This window comes from Psittacula echo (genome assembly GCF_963264785.1).
Source record: "Psittacula echo genome assembly, chromosome: Z".
Lineage (NCBI taxonomy): Eukaryota > Metazoa > Chordata > Aves > Psittaciformes > Psittacidae > Psittacula > Psittacula echo.
In genome coordinates this window covers 62,750,120-62,771,534 of record NC_137742.1, presented here as the reverse complement: position 1 = coordinate 62,771,534, position 21,415 = coordinate 62,750,120, and the positions used below count along the sequence as shown (strand labels likewise).

At 48.9% G+C, this 21,415-nt stretch overlaps 1 protein-coding gene across 1 annotated transcript in view; it reads left to right on the top strand.

Annotated features, from left to right (window-relative positions):
• Nucleotides 1-21,415, top strand: part of TMOD1 (tropomodulin 1) — a 41,100-nt gene that overhangs the window by 13,868 nt on the left and 5,817 nt on the right. Inside the window, exons 2-9 of the mRNA XM_080638700.1 lie at nucleotides 5,987-6,150; nucleotides 8,017-8,173; nucleotides 11,499-11,618; nucleotides 15,514-15,603; nucleotides 15,942-16,072; nucleotides 18,050-18,157; nucleotides 19,594-19,737; nucleotides 20,459-20,603. Coding sequence (XP_080494826.1) covers nucleotides 6,031-6,150; nucleotides 8,017-8,173; nucleotides 11,499-11,618; nucleotides 15,514-15,603; nucleotides 15,942-16,072; nucleotides 18,050-18,157; nucleotides 19,594-19,737; nucleotides 20,459-20,603 — 1,015 coding nt within the window. The 5' untranslated portion in view covers nucleotides 5,987-6,030. The remainder of the gene's footprint in view (nucleotides 1-5,986; nucleotides 6,151-8,016; nucleotides 8,174-11,498; nucleotides 11,619-15,513; nucleotides 15,604-15,941; nucleotides 16,073-18,049; nucleotides 18,158-19,593; nucleotides 19,738-20,458; nucleotides 20,604-21,415) is intronic.

The following is a 21,415-nucleotide window of genomic DNA, read 5'->3' as shown; positions in this document are numbered from 1 at the left end:
TGTTGGAGTGCTCAAATATGCTGGGGTGCGAGCCCAGGGTTTGCAAGTTGTCCCATGAGCAGCAGAAGCATCAGAGACTCACTTTTTGGTGTATTAATGTCCTTCATCCCTACATCCCCACTGTATCTGCCCCAGCACTAACACTTGTAATGGATCTCCCTTCCCCAGGTGCTTCTCGTACTCCCTGCCCATACAGCTCCCTGCAAATGGCCCAGCTCTTACCATTCGCTGTCAGATGAAGGAGATGCTTAGGCTTGCTCCAGATCACACCTCTGCTGATGGACCCTTTGCACACATGTGCACCTTGACAAGGAATCAGGGTTTGAGTCCTGCATCAGATTTTATTGGAGTTAGCTGATGGCTTTGAGGTTTATCAGAGGACTGGGAGGCCATGTGAAAATACAGTCATCGTCCAGGAAACCGGCTGCACCTGATTTGCTCCCCTTACCCACACAGCATGCATCTTGGATTTACACCTGGGTGAATCACGGCGGTCTAAGTGTACGCACAGAAAGCACTTAACTTCTCTTGAGCTAATAGGAGATGGTCACTTGAGGGATGTGCAGTTTCTCAAAAAAAGCCCTGGTGTTTGTCTTAGAAGTAAAAATAAAGAAAAAAAAAAAGAAAAATAAGTTGTGCAACTGCAGAGGGGCTGGTAGAAATCAGTTTGTTATTTTTATACTGTAGAATAATCGCTCTGAACTTTGAGATTTATACTTCAGCTATGAAAAAATCTCAGATATAAATCTCATAAGTCAAAACCCTGCATGAGTCAAATAAGAGCTCTTCTTGAGCCAGGATACTCTCACGAGGTTGACTCCTGCATCTGAGGATGCTGAAAGACAGCTTCCATCCTGAATACCCTTTTGTCTTCAGACTTGGCAGAAGAATCATCGATACCTGTGCTGGTGACGCTGCTTGGCTGCCTCCTTGTCTGAGACACCAACCCCTCAGCAAATTCAAAGCACTTTAAACGTTTCCTGGTGGATTTGAGGGTTGTCTGGGGTGGGGGATGTGCATTTCTTTAGCTGTGGCTTTCACTGGGGGCAGAGTACACAGAGTTCCTGTCCTTTATGCCTTTTGCTGGCGATTCAGTGTGGCTGGTGTCTTGGGATGCACCAAGCCCTCCTGATGCTGAAGCCTGCTGCAAAACACTGAAATTGGGGGTTGGCTTGGACTGATAACAGAATTTATCGCCAAAAAGCCCTGTATCTTGGCTGAGATTTGTTGCTCTTCCTCCCTGTGCGTGTATGGAAAGGGCTTTCTGTAGTTTCCATGCTGGTGCACATGGGAGGTTGTGCAGGTAGAGGCTGGGCTTCCCAGCAGGAACATGTGTGAGCCCACCATCCCCACATTACACAGCACCCAGGGGAAATCAGCCTTCATACTTGCTCTGTGACACCTTCGTGTTTTCTTGGACTCTTGTCTTGCTCGCTGCTGTTCCTGTCGCTTTACCCAGTTCTGCTTTCTCATTTGTTCTTTTGCCCGGGGTTGTCAGAGGACTGGGGGATGATCCTGCCTATCTCCCGACTTGGCGGTACCTGTGCAGCTCTGCAGCCTCCCCAGGCAGCCTCTTGCAGCCCGAGCCCATTGCTGCCCCGTGCTGGCCCTCCCTGCGTGCACACCTGAGAGCCATGAGCATGGACATGAGGAAAAATTCCTTACAACGAGGGTGGTGAACCGCTATCGCAGGCTGCCCAGAGACGTGGTGGATGCACCATCCCTGGGGACATTCAAGGCCGGGCTGGATGTGGTTCTGAGCAACCTGTTCTAGTTGAAGATGTCCCTGCTCGTTGCAGGGGAGTTGGACTAGATGAGCTTCGAAGGTCTCTTCCAGACCAAACCATTCCATGATTCTATGGCCGTGTCCCTGTGCCTGCTCTGTGCTGTGGATGGGACACTCTGATCCCATGTGGATCACCTTCCCAGATCTCCACTGGTTCCCTGCAGGCGGGTCGGTGCTACTCTCAGTGTCCCAGAAAGGCATAGTGCTGTAGGGGGCTGTACAGCTGTAGAGCAGTGAAAGGAGTATTTCCAGTGTCACATGGGATGCTTTTCATTTTCACTTGTTCTACAACACCCATTTGTTCAGTGGGTTTGGATCCTTCAGAAAGAAAGTGACCGATCCCCATCATAATCCCAAATGTTGTCTTTTTTTTTTTGCTGTTGTCGATTTATTTTGTCTTCCTATATTCATGATAGCAACAGTCTTCCGTGTAGATGACTTATGGTGTATGTTCATCTCCCACATGATTTAATTTCCCTCCTTGAACCTTCTTGTTGGTCTTCATGTGTACCAACTTGTGTGCTCTTCAGTCTCACCAAGTGCAAGTGTTTGGGCTGTCTTCTCACATGTCTGATGAATACTTTGGACAATGAGACCTAATACCTTGCTGTCTTTGTAGTCAATATGAATTTCAATTTTTGGAGGAGTTAAAGTTGTAATAACATCAGTCCTGTGCAGCTCCTGTATACTACATATATATTTTGCTGTGATGCTTCCTTCATTGATTGAATTAAAAGTGTAGTGGTAGGTTTAATGAAAATAGCAAGAAATACAAGCTGCTGTCTTAGGAAGGCATTGATAGTAGACTTGATGGAACAGATTTGTGGTGACTTAGGGTTAACTCTTTTGTGAATGTCCTGGATTTCAAATTTGGATATGATATTGAGTTGTGCTGGAGGTTTTGGGTTGCTTTGGAGTGCAGGTGTGGGGCAACCTGTGTTAAACCCTAGCAGGGGTCAGGAAGAGCTGTTTGTGGCAGTGGCTGTTCCAGCACGTTGTATAAGTGAAAACAGTTATGCTTAGGCAGAAGTTACCCGCTTTATTATTTCTGGCAGTACAAAGCTGTCTGGCCATTTACAGCAGATCATAGAATTGTAGAATACCAAGTTGGAAGGGACCTCAAGGATCATCTAGTCCAAGCTTTCCTGGCAAAAGCACAGCCTGGACAAGATAGCCCAGCACCCTTTCCTGCTAAATCTTAGAAGCACGCAGCAATGAGGAATCCACCACTTCCCTGTGGAGATTATTCCAATGGCTGATTGTTCTCATTGTGACAAATTTCCAAGATAAAAGAGTCTGGACTATTTTGATGACAAAAACTAGAAGAGGAATAAAACTTCCACATGAAAGATGGTCTATTTCGTGTTTTCTCCCAGACTCCTTAGCACGAGAGTGTAGGAGAGGCTGGGGATGTGGAGATAAGAGGGAGCAAGTGAACATGCTGATGCTGGAGGCTGCAGTGCTGAGCCAGCAGGGTTGGTCCGGTGGCGTGGAGTGGTACCCGGTACCCTGCACCATGGCATGATGTGCTCGCTGCGGCAGCTCTGGGGTTGTTGGCACTGTGTGGCTGCACCAGTGAGGCTGCGAACCCTGTCGCATCCCAGCAGCTCTGCTTGGGGTACATAGGGAACAAAACTCTCCCCTTGGGGATTTGGGCCATGCTTCAGCAGGCTCTGCACCTGTCCTCACCCCTCAGGGCCTTTGCTATATGCAGCCCCGGGTTCATATCTCTGCAGGATGCTTTGAAACCCGAAGCGCTTTCCAGAAGCGTTCCCTGTGCACCCTGACATCCGACGTCCGTCCTGCCTTTCGCCTCTCGGTGCTGACAGTCTCCGTCCTTCTGGCAGGAGGCAACAAGGTCAGCGCTGCCGAGCTCCGTCCCAGCTGAGCCGCCATGGCTAGAAAGGGGCTGGGACTTCCTCAGGAGTGGTTGTCCACACATCACCAAGATGGAGGTTGCCATGTGCATGGCAGCTGTGGGTATTTTAAGCCATTACAGGGAATTTATCAGCCCAGGGTAGGTAATTCGCTGCTGTCCTGCCTGCTCTTAGCTCCTCCGGCTGCTTCCACAGCAAGGGAGACAAAACTAAGACTTGACTATGCAATACAGGCTAGTAGTGGTTTGTGTGCTTTAAGCTAAGGTTGCAGTGCGATGGCACATCTCCAGATCCAGGTCCAGGCTGCTTTTCTAGGATCTCTCACATCAGAATAATAAATTGCTGTAATGACAAGCATTTGTTCTTCATAGAATCATGGAATGGTTTGGGTTGGAAAGGACCTTAAGATCATCCAGTTCCAACCCCCCTGCCACTGGCAGAGGCACCTTCCACTCAACCGTCTTGCTCAAAGCCCCATCTAACCTGGCCTGGCCTGGCCTCACTGGGTAATCGTGATAAAGGCTTTGCTTTTCTCTATGCCAACCAGAAGGGCAGCCCTGCTGGGGTTGAGCTGCTGGACGTGGCTCCTAGCCTGACCCATGCACTGTTGCATGGCTGCTGTGCATCAGCCTCGCAGCTCGAGGTGCCTTGCGCTGACTGCTGCAGGGATTGGTAAAGCGCAGGAGTGCTGGAGTCCCCACTGCCTTGCTTATCGAAACCCACCATAGCTCCTGCTTCCTCCTTCACCCTCTGCTACCCTTGACCCTGCTGCCTGCAGGTTGACTGTATGGAGCAAACCATCCACAAAAAGCTGGTTTTTACCCTCTGCAGGAGCCTCGGAGGCTGTTCCTCCCATCGAGGAGGCAATGTTTCCTGGCACTCCACCTCCTAAGTGGTGAGTGGTAGGAATGTGAGTGATGCAAGAATTGCCATCACACCAGCGGGACACCAAAGGTCTGACCAGATGACAGCTCTAAATTTAAGGGCTTGCTGGCAGGCCATGTGTGTGTTAGTGTGCCCTTTTGTGACCAAGCTAAAGATAATTCTCCTATCTTGACCAGCAGCTGCGCTGTAAGTGGCGTAAAGAGACTTCTCCGCTAATGAAGAGCGATCATGAAAACATGATCTGCCCTAAGAGTATGGGCAAAGCTGGAGAGATGTGCCTTGGGGTAGGGCCCTGACACTCTGCAGAAGCTGAAAAGAGGCCATTTATTGAAACTCAATTTGGCTCCTTGAAAAAGTGAGCAGGCCTTGCTGTATTTTAATGTGAATGCCACTTGAGAGAATAACAGGACTTCTTTAACCTGTAGGAAAAGGCAGTTTAAATTACTCAGAGTTCAATACCCTCTGCAAAAATGGAGCCAAAGACCCCTATATGTGCAGACTGTTCAAAGCAAATTTCAGCAAAAAAGCGGAATTGAACACGTTTTTGTGTGTTGTAGTGAGTGTATGTTTAACCCACTCGCATATTTTAAACACATTGACCTTCGTAGGTCTACTACAGTCTTTTAGAGCTGGCAGAGGTCCAGTTACGTGCGTGTGATTTTGTATGGCATTCTATAGTAGGAGGCACGGGGTGAACCCCTGGGTCAGAAGGGCTTATCCAGATAGGTCAGTTAGTACATTACTCCTGCTGCTGGTCTTGAAGGGTTGGTTTAGATGTGCAGTAACGCTCGGGTCAGCTGCTTAGCTTACAGCAGCACAAACACGTGTTCTCTTGGGGAAGGTGGGTCACTAAACAGCACGTTCAACTGGCAGCTTCCTGAACACAAGTGGATAATACTTCCTGATCTCCTTCTGGCCTTAAAACATGAGGAGGAGTGCTGCACTGCAGCCTTGTGGAGGCTTGCAGGGCTCAGAGGTACTCAGTGATGCCACAAATCTGTTTTCCCATCTGGTGACTATGTTATCTGGAGTGCCATGTGCAGAGAGGTGTTACTGGGGGCTTGTAAGAGCATGACAGCTGCAGTCTATGGTTTCTCATTTATTGTCTTTCAAGGAAATAAATGCCCAGGACACTTTGTTAATACCTCGTATCATTTGACATCTGTAGCCAGGGTCCTGTACGAAGTACTTCTCCAGTGCTGCCCTGTAAGCCTGTGTTGGGGCAATGTGCTAGTGAAGTTGTGCCACTCTCAAGAGCATGGGCTGTTACTTGCATGTAGGGTATGGATGGGGGGGTCTGAGCAATCCTGGCTTTGAAGTCAGCCACGCTTTAGGCATAAATCTTCTGCAACTCTGTGGTATTTGGCATTCCCCAGCCAGACGGGCCACCGAGTCACGTTTCATGCACTCAGTGTTATGTTTCTTGTTTTCTTTTCAGGTCCTCTTTCAGCATAAAAGTGAGATTCACGAGACTCCTCTAAGATGTCTTACAGAAAGGAGCTAGAAAAATACCGAGACCTGGATGAAGACAAGATCCTTGGAGCTCTGACAGAGGAGGAGCTCAGGAAGTTAGAGGATGAACTGGAAGAGCTGGATCCCGATGTAAGTAATTTTTACATGGGATTTCTAGGTGATGCATCTCTGTATTTGTAGGGGAATGGGCTGAACTAGTAATCTGTATCTAAGAGGGATCCTTTGCAGAGCCTGTACTCAGTGCAAGGATGGAGGAGACTGGCCACAGGTGAGCAGCAGTTTTGCTATCACAAGCACAGGCTACACGTGGGACTTTGTTTCTGTGATACTCCTCTGCCCTTGCCCCAGTGTGCACACTCCGCTGTGATTTACAGCATCAGTGTAAGCCAGTACTGGTGCAGCGTGTTAAACCTGCAGAAACAGGATCTCTTGTTTCTGATCAGGCCACCCTGGAAGGAATGTTTTGGGACTTGTGGATTGTTTGGAGGTCGTTTTCATAGAAAACTTCAAACAGTCCGTATTTTTATCCATTTAGGCAGAAATCCAAATTCCAGAGTTTTGCGAAAAGGGACAATTGCTTTTTAGCAATCTCCCAACATTAGCAAGAGCTGCACATGTGCAAACACTGGGCCTGCTGGTGCCAAGCAATGAAAGCTGCTTGGAGGTCCTGTGGCCCCAGCAGGGGTTGCGCAGAGCCAACTGGCAGGCCCCTGCATTACGGCAACGTTAGATGACGAGGCTGGGCACTGCCAAGTGAGAGATTGTTCCTGCCACAAGCAGTTAGTGTTCCTGGGGGAAATGATGGGCAGTGGTGATTGCATCATCAGTATTTTTAATTGCAATGCAGGAAAATAATTAAGAGGAGCAGGCTGCCTCCCGGGACTCAGTGTATGTATGGGCTGATGGGTTGGTTACAGCTAACTCGGAAGACGCAGAGTCAGGCAGTGTGCAGTGAAGGGTGCGTAAAGGTAAAAACATCTGCCACTGGAGGTGTAGCCTGAGTACAGGAGTTAAAGCACAGATACTGCATGCTCATCCCTCGCAGCATGAAGCCTGAGGAAACAAGCTGTTTCCTACACCTCCTTCCTTGTGCATTAGCGCAGTTCTCCTCTCTTGCCTCCCAAGGTTGTGCAAGCCTAATTGCTTCCTATTAGTCATTGTCCTTCCCAGGATTTTCACTGATAAAAATTTTAATTATAATGAATTACTTTTATTAGGCAGGCTTGGAAAGATCAGTGTGGTGTTCAAAATCACCTTGGATGTCTTAAAAAGTAAATGTTGACTTCTATCCAGTAAAGCTTTAAAGAACATGCTTAGTGCCAAATCTGGGAATAGTCTTACTTACCGCATTAAGGCTGTTCTATATTTACACATAAGCAGGTGCTTACGTGCCGCATGTGTCAAGCACAAAGCAACTTCCCATGGTGGCTCATGTGACTGAATAATGAGGCAGTTTGCAGAAGGGCTGAGGTTTGCAGGGGTTTTATTCTGCATGGAGTGACCTTCTCTGTAGTTTTGTGATGGACATGAAGGAGAGGAGACCACCTCAGCTGTCTGCTTTGCTCTGTGAAAGACCATGGATTTCCCTGAACCGTTTTTTGTTTGGACGCATGGGGCATGTGGGCCCTCCGGCGTGCATGTATAGGGAGAAGATCGCTTGAGTTCAGCAGCTCGGTTCTGATGCTGTAACTGTTGTGAAGAGGCAGCAGAAATGGTGAGGGTGGGGAAGAGGATAGGAATAGCAGGAGGTGATGACTGAGAGCTCCCAGAGAAAGCTGCTGTTGTGGAGGAACGCCCACTTGGCAGCATGGAGATCTTGCAGTGGAGCCAGAATTTGAAGTCGTAGGGGGGAAGGAGCATTGCATGTCTTAAATTATGTGATAATTGGTTAGATCAAGATAACCTTCCACGGAAGGACAAGGAAACTGGAGAGGGGAGAGGGTTTGATGGATGAGGCCTGCAGAGATAACCTGTGTTTCTCCCCTCTCTGCCCAGAACGCACTGCTGCCGGCAGGGCTCAGGCAGCGGGATCAGACACGAAAGCCACCAACTGGCCCATTCAAAAGGGAGGAACTCATGGCCCACCTAGAAAAGCAGGCAAAGGACGTTAAAGACAGAGAAGACTTGGTTCCTTTCACTGGTGAAAAGAGAGGTATGGTCGTCCTTTACACCACACTCTGTGTGTTGTGATGGAGGGACAGCGTGTGCACAAGAAAAGGGCTGTGTCTGACTGGCATTGCTAAACACGACTTCATTTTGACACCACTGGGATGGTGGGTCTGCTGTGTACCTTCAGCCCACATTGGCTGATAAACTGGGGTGTGCCCAAGAGGTTGATGTACTTGCTGATTTGGGTACCATCTGGTAAGTGATGGACAGAGGCTGTACCACTGTGCAGCCTCTTTCCATCCCCGTCCCACTGCAGCTGTATCAAGCTCTGGGGTAGACATCATCTTCTGTCCTCTCTTGTTCCTCCTCTGCCCTGTGAGCTCTGGAGGCTGCACTCCATCTCCCAACACTACCTTTCATCCCCCATTCTTATGTTCTGAACTTCATCTTGTTATAGAGAAACCCCACAGCTCCCCTCAGCTGTGATGATTCCAACAGTTCCTATCTAGTCTTCATCACCTCTTGACAACCCCAGCCCCATTTCCCAGTCTTCTGCAGTTTGCTTGTTTCTGTCTCCCTGCACCATACTCTGCACCTCTACCCTGTGGTCCTGGGGCTTTTGAGAAAATGGTTTTCTCTGCCTCTTCTCTTGCTTCTCCTTCTGGCATCTTTTTCTGTTCTCCTGGGACATGTTGCATTATCCAAAGGACTTTCCTGCTCTCGTTAGCCCTGTGGATACCATCTGATGTGAGACATGGTCCAGTCTAATCCTTGCCTCTGGGTTCCTCAGCAGCTTTTTTCTGGTGTTGTCTCCCCCTGTACCATGATCCCCCTGCAGCAGATTTGGTTGCGTGCTGCTCTCACTACTGGTTGCCCCATTTCAAAAAAGAGGTGCATGAAAATTTAAGCATGTGAGCATGCTTCCCAGTTGTGGTGTTTCTCAAAGCTGCCTCCTTACTGATCCACATAGCTTGCTGTGAAAGAGCTTGTGTTAAATCTGTCCATTTAAATAAAACTGGATGTAGTAATTGTAGGAAAAAAAGGCAAGAATAAGAAAAAAAAAAAAAAGAAAAGTGCTTTCCTTGAAAGAAGTAATTGAAAAGAGTAAATAGAGTGCTATCAGGAAGAGTGATTTAGCAACTTCAAGCGTACCCTAGCCCAGCAGGTAACAGCAGCGCTCAGCAGGAGGTGAAGGTATTTCAGGCATTTTCAGCCTTCAGCTCCTGGTCTGAGCTAATCATATTTCAATCTGATGTGATCTCGAACACATTAAATATATTTTACTTGTAACACACAGTTGAGTGAAGACGTTACTTACAGTGACTGTGAGACAGAGGTAGTAAATTATATGTTCACAGCTGTGGAAATAAATCACCACATTTGCAGTTCATAGGGTAATTTACTAGCTTGCCGTGGGAGGTGCTCTCCCTGGCCATGCTGCTGGACAGGGTAGGAGCTGGCGCGAGCATACGTGCTGCAATATGATATATAATGCCGTGTTTGAAAGCGCCTATTAATTTAAAGTTCAAACTTGTAATGAAGCATGACTGAGATACGAAACTTTCCACAATTAAACCCCGTAAGTTTCAATGGCGCTGAGACGTCAAGAGGAGTTGCTGTGTGATGGCAGAATTAAGCTGCCCTGTTTTTCCTGTTCCCTGCTGAACTGACCAGATGGTGTGCAGTTTGCTGAGCCACATGTCTGGTGGGACAGTGGCTCCGGGTCCCCACACCACGGCAGAGCTGAGGGTAACAGCCCTTCACAGGCAGGGTACCAAGAAGGTGCCTGGCGGTGCAGGCACACATGACACTGCCTATTTTTGTGAGAGCAGCTATGTCCCAGGAGTCAGATTCCTGCCCTCTTCATCAGGGCGGCAGTGCGCAGGCAGGAGATGGGCTGTTTTGGATAAGGCTGTTTATAGCAGCCTCTATTTCAAACCGGGGGAGCCTGAAGCACAGTTGCTTCTTCCTTGAGGCTAAATTTAGCCCCTTCTGTTTCTGCACATTCCTGAGTAGCAGGATCTTTTTTTTCTCCCCTTTGGCGCTGCTGACTCTGGTTTCAGAGGGTGACAAAAATAGTCCTGGCTGGTATGCCAGGCTGAGTGCTTTGCACTCGCTATCTCCCTGCAGTGATCCTGGATTATCTCACGGGAGGGAACCGCTCTGGGATCCCTCCTCCCACCTGGCAGCAGCGCTGGGTTTACCCAACAGACTGCTCCCTGCTGTGGTGGTATGAAACACCACAAGCTTCATCCTGTGCGTTCTTCAGTGGCAGCACGGGCAGGCACAGATAGGTGCCTTGCTGTGAAATCTCAGACCTTCACAAATAGATCTGCCCACCCGCTGGCACTGCGAGCAGTGAGAACTGGGAGCATTGCATGCAGTGCTGTGAACCATTCCCACTGCCCCACGACTCCTTGGGATGCAGCCAGCTTTGGCAGAGAAAGCGTTGTGGCTTGCCTGGTGATCATCCTGGGCACGGGATCTGCCAGGAGCCCACGGCATTCAGAGTTGGGCTGGAGCTGTGCCACTTGCTGCACAGCCCCTTATCCAGATGGGCAGGCCCTCATAGGAAAGGTCCTCAAACAAGCATCTGAGATGGCAGCTTTATGTTAAAAGCTGTACCTGTTGCTTTGCACCTCTGACCTGTTACTGTCCAAGGAGATAGAGCATGGAGGTCTTCATCTGGCATGCCCTCTGTGTCTCTCTCCCCCCTGCCCTAATGTCCTCTGCAGCAATGTTGAGCTCAATGAGCTGACCCAAGCCTGCTTCTCTTTGCACCCCATGTGCTTGCCCGGCTGCCATCCCTGCCTGCTGCCAGGCGCCCTCCACTACCTCCTTTCCATCCTCTTCTGACTGATGTACCATCTGCCCAGTCACCATGCGTTTGGAGTTAGCAGCAGGAGCTGTCTCCCTGGCAGGACTGACGCTGCACAGTGCTGGACCCAGGCCCCTGGCGTCTCTGGTCCATGTGAGTGCTGGCAAATCTCCATCCCTTTCATGCAGCCTTCAAAGAAGTGAAGGCCAGGGTAGGGCTGTGTGTGGCTTTCTGACTGCTGTGTGTTGAGCCATCATTGTCCTGTACAAACGGACTACTGGGCTTTTGTAGGTGCAGCCTCTGTGCTGGTGAAAGAGTCCAGCTCCACAGTTGGAGGTGCCTGGCACGTGCCTCCTGGCTAACACCACAGCACGACTCAGGCCAACCTAATGGGAAGGGATTCAGTGTTTGCTCCAGTTTTTCTCTAGGTCTTTGTGCCTCCCCTGTCCTTTCCACTGTGCAGATCTCACCCACGGAAATACATCTGCACAGCTAATTGTAAGACAGGTGCTATAGCTATACTGAGAGTGACCTTGTCTTGCGTTTACAGGAAAAGCTTGGATTCCCAAGCAGAAGCCGATGGATCCTGTTTTGGAAAGCGTGACCCTGGAGCCGGAACTGGAGGAAGCCCTTGCTAATGCCTCTGATGCAGAGCTCTGTGACATTGCTGGTAAAATAGTTTCGCATGAATTGAAGATCTGTTTGAGTACTAGTTTCTTTTTGTTTGTTCTTTCGTGGTAAATGAGCCATTGAACGTTTTGCCATTAATCTGAATGCTGGCAAGTTCAGACAGGATTTATTTCTTCGTTAAAAAGGAGAAGTGTATGTTTAAAGTTGCTCTCAGCTCTTGTAATTTAATCAGGAGCATAGACCAAAGCTGAGGAGAGAGAAGAATTGCAGAATCAGCTAGGTTGGAAGAGACCTTTAATGTCATCCAGTCCAACCGTTACCCCAGGACTGCCAAGACCACCACTAAACCAAGTCACTGAGGGCCTCATCTACACTGTTTTTGAACATTTCCAGGGATGGTGACTCCACCCCTGCCCTGGGCAGCCTGTTCCAATGCCTGATCAACCTCTCTGTGAAGAGATCTTTCCTAATATCCAGTCTAAACCTCCCCTGGCATGGCTTGAGGCTGTTACCTCTTGTCCTACCACTTGTTACCTGGGAGAAGAGACCAACCTCCACCTCAACTACAACCTCCCTTCAGGCAGTTGTAGAGAGCAATAATGTCCTCCGTGAGTCTTCTCTAGACAGGCCATACAACCAGTTTCCAGCCCAGTAAAGACTGGAAAGAGTCCTCCTATCCGGGCCACGAGCAGCCAGTTTCTCCAGGAGAACGCTGTGGGAGACAGTGTCAAATGTGTTACTAAAGTCCAGACAATGTCCTCAGCCCTCCCCTCATCAACCAGGGATTTATCACAGGAACAGAGTGTGCTCTTTGATCTCTTTTCCTGACTCTGCCACTGAATCTTGCAAATTGCAGCCTGTCACCTTCAGGAGCATAGCTTTTTTCGAGCCAAATCTCTGGGAAACAATCAAGCAGACCCAGTGAGAATGTGGATTTCTTGTGTAACCTATTACAAGAGCTGTCTGGTTAGAGTCGACTTGCAATGGATGTGCGGGGATGTGACTTATTAAGAAGCTTTTCCAGCTCATTGTAAAGCCATGGTTTTATTGTGATTTGTGTGCTCAGTCAGTTTTGTGTTAGTTCACAGGTGGGAGAATCCAGCATTGAAAGGTTGGTGCACTTGACAACTGAGAAGCAGGTTGAAATGCATAGTAAAGCTGGAGATGGTGGCAAAGCAATTTCAGGTGCCCCATTCAAGCCCTGACAGTGAGCTCTCCACCAAGAGGCTCAATGAGCCGAGGCTGGGCATGGTCCCTACCTACCTGAGGGGCTTACACCTCCATGCTAGGCAGGTTCAAGCAGTGTCGCATTGCTGCTTTTCTGGCACTGTTGTCTCAATGGAGGTGACCTCCTGCAAGCCTCTTTGCTTTGCCACTTCAGAGATGACAGTATTGGTATCTTGCTGAAGCCAGTAGCGTGGACTTAGCTCTGTGACTGGGATCGTATATGTTTTGGCCAAAGGAGCACGTGAACACCCCTGTCGTGGTTCAACGTTATTCTCAGGCTAAAGCCGGCACTGTACCAGCTGCTAGGGAGAAAATCTACTCTGTCTCCACCGAAACCAGGACAACCTCTTCGTGCTTTACTGAGCTCACACGTCCCTGCTGGTGTAGCAGCCAATGAGTATTTCGGTGCTACTGGTTCTTCTTCCAGTTCCATTTCCCAGGTTTCCATACTCTCTAGCAGTATCCTCCTTGCCAGAAGTCTGTAAGATAGCCTGTAGAGTAACCACCCCAACTAGACATCTTCTACGTAATAACACCACATTCTGCCTTAGAAATGCGTTCCTGCATTAAGGCGTCCAACACATACCCTGGCCACGCACTGCATCTCTGGGTTTTGCTCTGTACTTCTAGAGCCCTATGAAGCCCTGTCCTATAAAATCTGCCTTTCTAAACTCCAGATCTGTGCAGCACTTATTTTCACAGAGAAATGCTGTTTTAGGGCACCTTGTTCTACGGTTGTTGGGAGAATGCACTTGAAGTGGCAGCAGGAGAACTGATGAGATATAAGCTGTGCTGAAACCTCAGTATTGACAGTGGCAGTGTTGCTTCTGCCTGTTTAGCAAGGCTCACTTATAGGAGGTTGTTTTGCTCCTGCCCATTTAGCAGGGCTCATTGTCAGCCATGATGTATTGGATCCCTTCCTTGGCAAGGCCAGTCGGATAGCTTTTGTGGGTGGCTCCCATTAGGACCTGGAAGGCCTCCCGGGTCTTTGGTCAGCTGGGGGAGGCAGAAATTCTCCCTGAGTTCTTTCGGATAATACACAGCAAGCACCAGACTTCAAACAGCAGGTCCCTTTTGTCTACCAACACGAGCTCTAGCCCACAAAACCCTGCATGGTCATAACAGCAGATCCTTCCCTCTGTTCACAGTCCTGGCTGGTGGAGAGATTCTGTTGTCAGAGTAAGCTATGTTTGGGGCATATGTGTGTCCCCAAAATGCTGAGCCTGCAGATTACTTCTGTGGGCTGTTTTGCACTCTTGAAAGCTTCATCTGTGAGTACATGGCAGAGAAGGGGTCCAGCTAAAATACAAACAGCAAACCCAAAGTGCCCAGCCTCACTCAGACTTTGAGACGGAGGCTGCTGGGCTCTGTGAAATCCAGTCAGGGTTGTGCTAGGGAGTGAATGGTGGTGTTTGTTCACATCCTTTGCAGCCGACTGTTCTGCTTGTGCAACCCAGCCCTGGAGTTACAGTGAGCTGACGCTATCCCAGATGTCATTCATGTTATGGGCCTCACGAATGGCCTTCTCCTGCGACTCCTGGCCCTTCTTGGCCAAGCATGGAGGAAACGGTGATGGACTGATGCCAACCAAGCATAAGAGGCGCAGCTCATGGGAAAGCAAAGTGCCTTTGTGGTGGCATGTTTGAATTTTAGGGAGTTATGTCCTTTATTTATTTTAGCCACTGTGCACATCTGGAGGCCAAGATTTCTTCAAATGTGTTTGTTTATAGCAAGTGTTCACAAGTCTGCATTTTTCTTTAGAAAGTCATATAGTTGTAAAAGAAAGGTTGATTAAAAAGCCAGTTTATTTTCAAACATGAGCTTCCTGTGAGTAGCAGAATTATTTTTAAAACAGAACCTTTGCCCAAATGTTTCTAAGCCATTGGCTTCCCACTGCTCATTTGCAGGTGGCACGAATGTCAGCAGATCCCCTTGGGCATGTTTCAATGTGCATTTGCATATTGGTTTTGCAGCTATGAGACCAAGGTACACAAACTGGCAGAAGTTCAGCTTTTGGTCTCCTACAGTCTTCGACTTTTGTTCATACCATCACTTTCTTCATTTTGTCTGAGCCAGCAGAGCTTCAGCTTCTCACACTGTCAACTTCCAAGCTTACACAGATCAATTCAAAGCACACTACCACCACTGCCCCGCTCATTGTTGAGTAAAAACCTAGCGTGCATTGCCGTGCTTCAGGTGGCAGTCACCACCTCGTATGTTGCTGCCTGAGGGGTCGGTTTGGCTCTGCATGGGAAGCAGCACATCTCACACACTGACTGTCACAGTGAGTGGCACGTGCCCAAGGGGGATGAGGATGCGCGGGCTCCTGCTGGACTGGACCCCTTAGGCTAAATCCTACCAATGGCAATTTTAGTGTTTTATTGTCTTCCCCTCACTATTTTTGTGTGATGCTGAATCTAGTTGGCTGCTCAGAAGCCTTGGCTGTTTGTCTGTTTGTTGTTCACAAGACGATGGTCCTCTTCTCCTATGAATTGTGCTACATTAGAATAAAAAAGGGAGCATATCTGAGCCCTGTTGTGTATTTATGACAGCTGGAAGGCTTGGTCCCTCCTTTGTATGTTGTTCTGTGCTTGTCCAGGGAAAGGTAATGTGCTACAGACCCTCATCCCAGGAAGCACAGCGTGTATGCATCTTTTCCTGGCTTTGGAGCCTGTAGTAACTCATGTTCTCCTTGTCTTTTTCTGTAGCCATCCTTGGTATGCACACCTTGATGAGTAATCAGCAGTACTATGAGGCACTGGGGAGCACCACCATCGTGAACAAAGAGGGGCTCAACAGTAAGTGTTTTAGAGTGTCAGCAGGCTGCAGCATTTGGCTTTGAAGCTGCTAGCAGAGGCAAAGTGGGAATGATTTTTAGGCTGAACGCCCTCCATCACCCGGGTTTGGACCCGGAGAGCACTTAGCAGCAGGCACCCTGTCCTGTGCCAGTTGGCCTCAGGGATAGGCAGCGTTGGTGTATATACGTGAGCACAGGTGGAGCTGATGAATGCTTGTTCAGGCTCTCATTTTGCATCTGTGTGTCCAGTCATGCTTCCCTCTCCCAGCACTGCTTCTGGAAGAGACCATGCTGCTGCTCAGAGTGCTTTCTGTTTCACGTCTTGCTTGTCACTTGCAGGTGTGATTAAGCCCACACAGTACAAACCAGTTCCTGATGAGGAACCAAACTCAACGGATGTGGAAGAAACTCTGAAACGAATACAAAGCAATGATCCTGACCTTGAGGAAGTCAACCTTAACAATATTATGGTATTTGCTCCTTTCTAGTCTCCTTAGTAGCAGAACCAAATATTTGATGCACAGAAGGCAGAAACCAAGTGTATTTTGCTGCACAGTGATACTGTAACACTGTGTGTAGCCAGACAAGGAACGCCAGTGCTTCCTATCTCTGTTTTGGGCAACAGGGATTGTTACCTGCTGTGGGGCAATGGTGTGGGGTTGGTAGCAGGAGGATTCCTGTAGGTGCCTGAAAGCATGGAGCTGTGTTTACGGTAGTCTGGGAGACCCATCTCCAGCCTGTCTGGTTAAAGGCATTCTAGGTTGCTTTAACGGTTTAGTCAGGCACATTTTGAGGGCAAGGGGCTCTTTCTGTTGAGATAAAATGGCGTGAGGAAGAAGGAAAAATCCCGACACTTGCAATAATATGAAGAAACCTCCTTTCTTGCAGATAGCCCTGTCCATCTCCTACCCATCCCTTCTCTGGGACACCTTTACTACTTGTAGAAGGCAAATCAGGGCACAGCACCAATTCTTAGTTGGCTCTGGGACACATACACATACTAAAAAATAGTTCCCATCTGTCCCCCCTGACTCCAGGACCCCCATCCCGTGAGCAATGTTGAACGGTGATGACGTATTCAAATAGCAAGAATGTGGTTAATTGCACAGGTACATTAAAAACACTTGTGCCATGCCACCTGCACCTTTCTGTAAGGAAAAGATTTTTACTTTCGTGTACTTGATTCTGGCTAGTGACCCTGAAGGTCCCTTGAGGACAGCAGGTTGAGGATCTGGCAGGCAGGCACTTTTGTGTATGCTGGACTCATGACTGTGGGACACGGTTTAGAGAACTGGGGAGCAGTGGAGATGGTAAACTGCTGGCCCCTGTGTTACAGCTTTGACTGTGGGTGATTCCACACAGTGAGATCCAGAGGGTGTGGCAGGAACTCCAAGGTGAGGATACCACTTAAAATTTTAGACAGGGAAAAATTTGTGCATCTGAAAAGGGCATCTGGAGCACTGGGTAAGTGAAAAATACTCACTTCGCAGGAACCACAATAAGCAGCGTAGGTATATTAGCCTGAAAGAAGTTGTATAAAGCAATCAGTCAGAGGTGTCTGTGGTCTGTACTACAAGGAGATGGTTTCATATCTTTCTGGATCAAGCCCCGTAAGTGGAAATTTTCCAGAACATGACGTTAATATTGCTCAGTGCTGTCATTTGTATTAAAAAGTGCAGGAGCAGCACTTTGTAGGCTCATGGATCTTAGTTACATACAACCCCGCAGCACCTGTGCTCCTAAGTAGATGAGTTTCTGGGAAATTAAATTAAACAGCAGGGCCACTGTAGCTTCAAATCAAAGCAGTGAGCTATCAGCAGAGTGGGAAATTGAACTGTAGAATCACAGAATGGTTTGGGTTGGAAGGGACCTTAAAGCTCACCCAGCTCCAACCCCCTGCCATGGGCAGGGACACCTTCCACTAGAGCAGGTTGCTCCAAGCCCCATCCAATCTGGCCTTGAACACTGCAAGGGATGGGGCAGCCACAGCTTTGCTGGGCAACCTCTGCCAGGGCCTCACCACCCTCACAGGGAAGTACTTCTGCCTAAGATCTCATCTCAATCTCCCCTCTGTCAGGTTAAAGCCATCCCCCCTTGTCCTGTCACTATATGCCCTTGTAAAAAGTCCCTCGTCAGATTTCTTGTCAGCCCCTTTAGGCACTGGGAGCTACTCTAAGGTATCCCTGGAGCCTTCTCCTCTCCTTGGCTGAACAAGCCCATCTCTCTCAGCCTTTTTTCGTTGGAGAGGGGAAGAAATTGCCGTGCTCCTCAGGCAATCCTGATTATAGCAATAGAACTTGTAAGAACATTTATCAGCCCCTTCTTAAATTACTTCCTTGCATTTGGTGATTTGACTTGGGTAAGAAATTTAAAGTATGATCTAAGGGTATCACATGTTTCTTCATATGGCTAATGGCCTAACAGGTTTTCTGCACTTCTTTTCACAGAATATTCCCATACCAACTCTAAAGGCTTTTGCGGAAGCTCTGAAAAATAACACCTATGTGAAGAAGTTCAGTATAGTTGGGACACGGAGCAATGATCCTGTTGCTTTCGTAAGTACTGTTGGCTCATCGTCTTAAAGTTGTGACAGAAGCTGTTTCAGGGTAAGGTATTTTTGAGTTACTGAGTGACTGCTTTTGCACCTCATGGCACGTTTGGCATGTTCCACGCGCCTCTGGTGTTTGGTGCTAGTGGAAGCCAGTGACAGACAGGACATTTGTGGAGATTTGGGACAGACCTGTGGAGGTTTCAGGACACAATTCTTTAATCCCATTCGGTCTCATATTTGTCCTCAAGGATCTCCCAGGAGGCAGGTGGGAGACAAGAACTGATTTCCTACCGGCACTTTGTAAAAGCAGTGTGTCTCTTATCCTACCACACCAGGGCCACCCCTATGGTTTCTGTTGGTACAAAGCCGTACACTGCTGTGTGCACACCATCTGTCCAGCTACTCCAGCTCTTTCATATATACCTTTGTGCAGACCTGTGCAGAAGCAGGACTGCATTTCTTCTGTGGGTGATAAAGGGTCTTCCTGGCTGCTGCAAGTGGTCTTTCTTAAATAGTAGGGATGCAGGGAGGTGCTCAGCTTTCTGCCTGTCCCTTTTGCTGCCTTCCAAGCTGCATCCTTGCACACACCTCCAGCACCATTGCAACTGATTTTTGCTCTTCTTCACCCTACCTACCTCCACAGACACATGTGCACACAAGTTGCCTGTTAGGAAAAACCCTTCTTTTTGGAGGGCAAGTGTAGCCCTCACAGTATTTCAGGCACTCTGGACTGGGGAAGGAGCTTGCGCAGGCAGCACTGGTGCTGTTTGAGGGCCCTTGGAACACTGTGCAGGAGCCAAGTGCTGTGTGAATAAGTACAGGCCAGCCCAGCTACTTGGACATTACCTGCTGGTCCTTCTGCTTCATGGCATAGATGGGTGCTCCCATGCAGCTTATGAAATGAGATTGTCAGAACAGGGGTTTGGGAGTGTGCCAGCCCTCTTCTGGTCTTACCTGCTGAGGGAAGCAGAAGCGGTTAATATGATTTTGATGCTATTGGGAAGATACCTTGGATGTGGGGAATCCCTTGTTGTTCAAGACAGATGCTCTTTACTCCGCCTGCTGTGATAGGAAGTGTCTCAGCCCCACACAGAAGGAGCAGTGCAGAGAAAGGAGGCAGGGATGAAGCTGGACAGCATCCCTGCCATCACCATGCTGGCTACAGAGAGGTGAAGCTGTCACAGGGCATTCACAGGTGTGGACTGTTGCTTTTTGGGGTGGCCCTAAGGGTTTGTCCATACAAGGTTTGGCTGTGGCCTCCCACATGCTCATGTTCAGGAATCCCTTTCACCCTACACAGAGCTCTCCCATCTGATGGCGGTGAAAATGCACAGCACATGGGGTCCTCACAATGCCCTCTGGAGGCAAGGTGAGCTGAACCCCTGCTGCTGAACCCCTGAACTCTCACTGCCAGCTCTTCCTGCTCCCCTCTGCCCGCAGGCACTGGCAGAAATGCTGAAGGTGAACAACACGCTGAAGAGCCTTAACGTGGAATCAAACTTCATTTCTGGGTCTGGGATCCTGGCTGTTGTGGAAGCGCTCCAGGGCAACACCTCTCTGGTAGAGCTGCGCATCGACAACCAGGTAAAGCCTGCGCCAGCAGGAGCTGTGAACAAGTGAACGTGTCCTGGGTGCAGGAAACTGAGTGGCTGGTCAAGGTGGAGGGTGGCAGCCCACCACCACTGCCAGGCTGCACTGAAGATGTTTCAGCCCCTTGTTCCTGCTCCAGTGCCTGGGCAGCATCTGCTACTACACACAGTTATCAGCTTCCCATGGTGCTTGCGTTGCCCTGGAGAGCGGTAATGCAGCTGTCCACACCTCTCCAGTATCACACCTTGCTCTGAGCTCTTGCAGAGACTTAATAATGTCTGTTTAGTAAAACTGAAATGTACAATGGAAGAGAAAGAGAGCTCCAGTGTATGCAGTGAGCAGGTGCTGTGGCATGTTTAGGTCCCCCAGGGACTATGGGGTGGTAGTAAACCCATGGGGTGGTAGTCAAGCAGCTGAGCTACAGGGAGCTCAGGGGCAGGTGCCAGAGTTCAAAATCAGTTTCTCCAGACATCTCTTAGCTGCAGATCTGTCCAAGTGTTTGGGCAAGAGGACTTAAGGGAACGCCTGCTGCGGCAGTTGGAGCCACTTGCTTGCACAAGGAATAGGCCAGTGGTTTGTTTCACCAGCTCCAAGTCAGGAATGCCAGATGGACCAACAGGTCTAAAGAGGGAGGGAAAAGATGGAGATGGCAGATAAAAGTGCTCGCTGTGAATTGCCCTCTGACCTGACCAGCTTGCTTTTCTGTTTTCTAAAGAGCCAGCCCTTGGGCAACAAAGTAGAAATGGAGATTGCAAGCATGTTGGAAAAGAACACCTCCCTGCTGAAGTTTGGGTACCATTTCACTCAGCAAGGTCCCCGGCTCCGCGCCTCCAATGCCATGATGAATAACAATGACCTAGGTGAGTCGGGCTGCAAGCCAGGGGGCACAGGAAGGTCCTGTGGGCAGTTCCAGGCGGGAGAAGGGCAGAACTGCTTGCTTGAAAGCTCTGGAGAATGCGCTTGAATTAGGAACCACCTCCTGAGGGGTGTGACGATGCCTTGCCTCTCGAGAAGGAAAGCAGCCTTCACTGACTGGTTCTCTAATGCAGCTGCTGTTGGAAAGGGTTGTGGTCCAAACCTGGAGATACTGGACAGCTAGATTTCCCAGAGGCAGCGTTTTTGGCAGTAACAGTGAGTCTGGTTGGGAAGGAGTGAGAGCTGCTAACGTGCTTTGGCATAGCACATGATACAGCATATGGCACACGGATTATGAGCTGCCAGCACTTGTGATTCCTGCCAACTGCTTGTCTTCCTGTAGCTTCATTCCCACTTTAACAAGGAGATGAAAAGTAGTAGAGTTGAACTTTGAAGGTAGCGAGCCTTGCCCCATCCCCTTCGGCAAAAAAAATTGGAAGTGTTTCTAAGGAGAGGTGGGAAGCCACATGGCTTTGAGTTATCTTTATACCCTCAATGAAGTGATGGGAACTGCTTATGAAGCAAAATGTGGGCAAGTCTGCAAGCTGCCATTTCAGCCGATGCATGCAGCAGGGCCTTTCCACTGCTTGGCTACAAGCTGCTGTAGAGCACTGGGAATCAGTCCCGCAGAGCAGTACTGAATGCAGCCAACATTCAGTACCAGCCATGCTGCTTACAGACTTGACAGCACCAAACTCCTTCTCAGCAGCAGCAGACAATGTATCTGGGAGAAATAAGAAGTTTGCAGATATTCTTT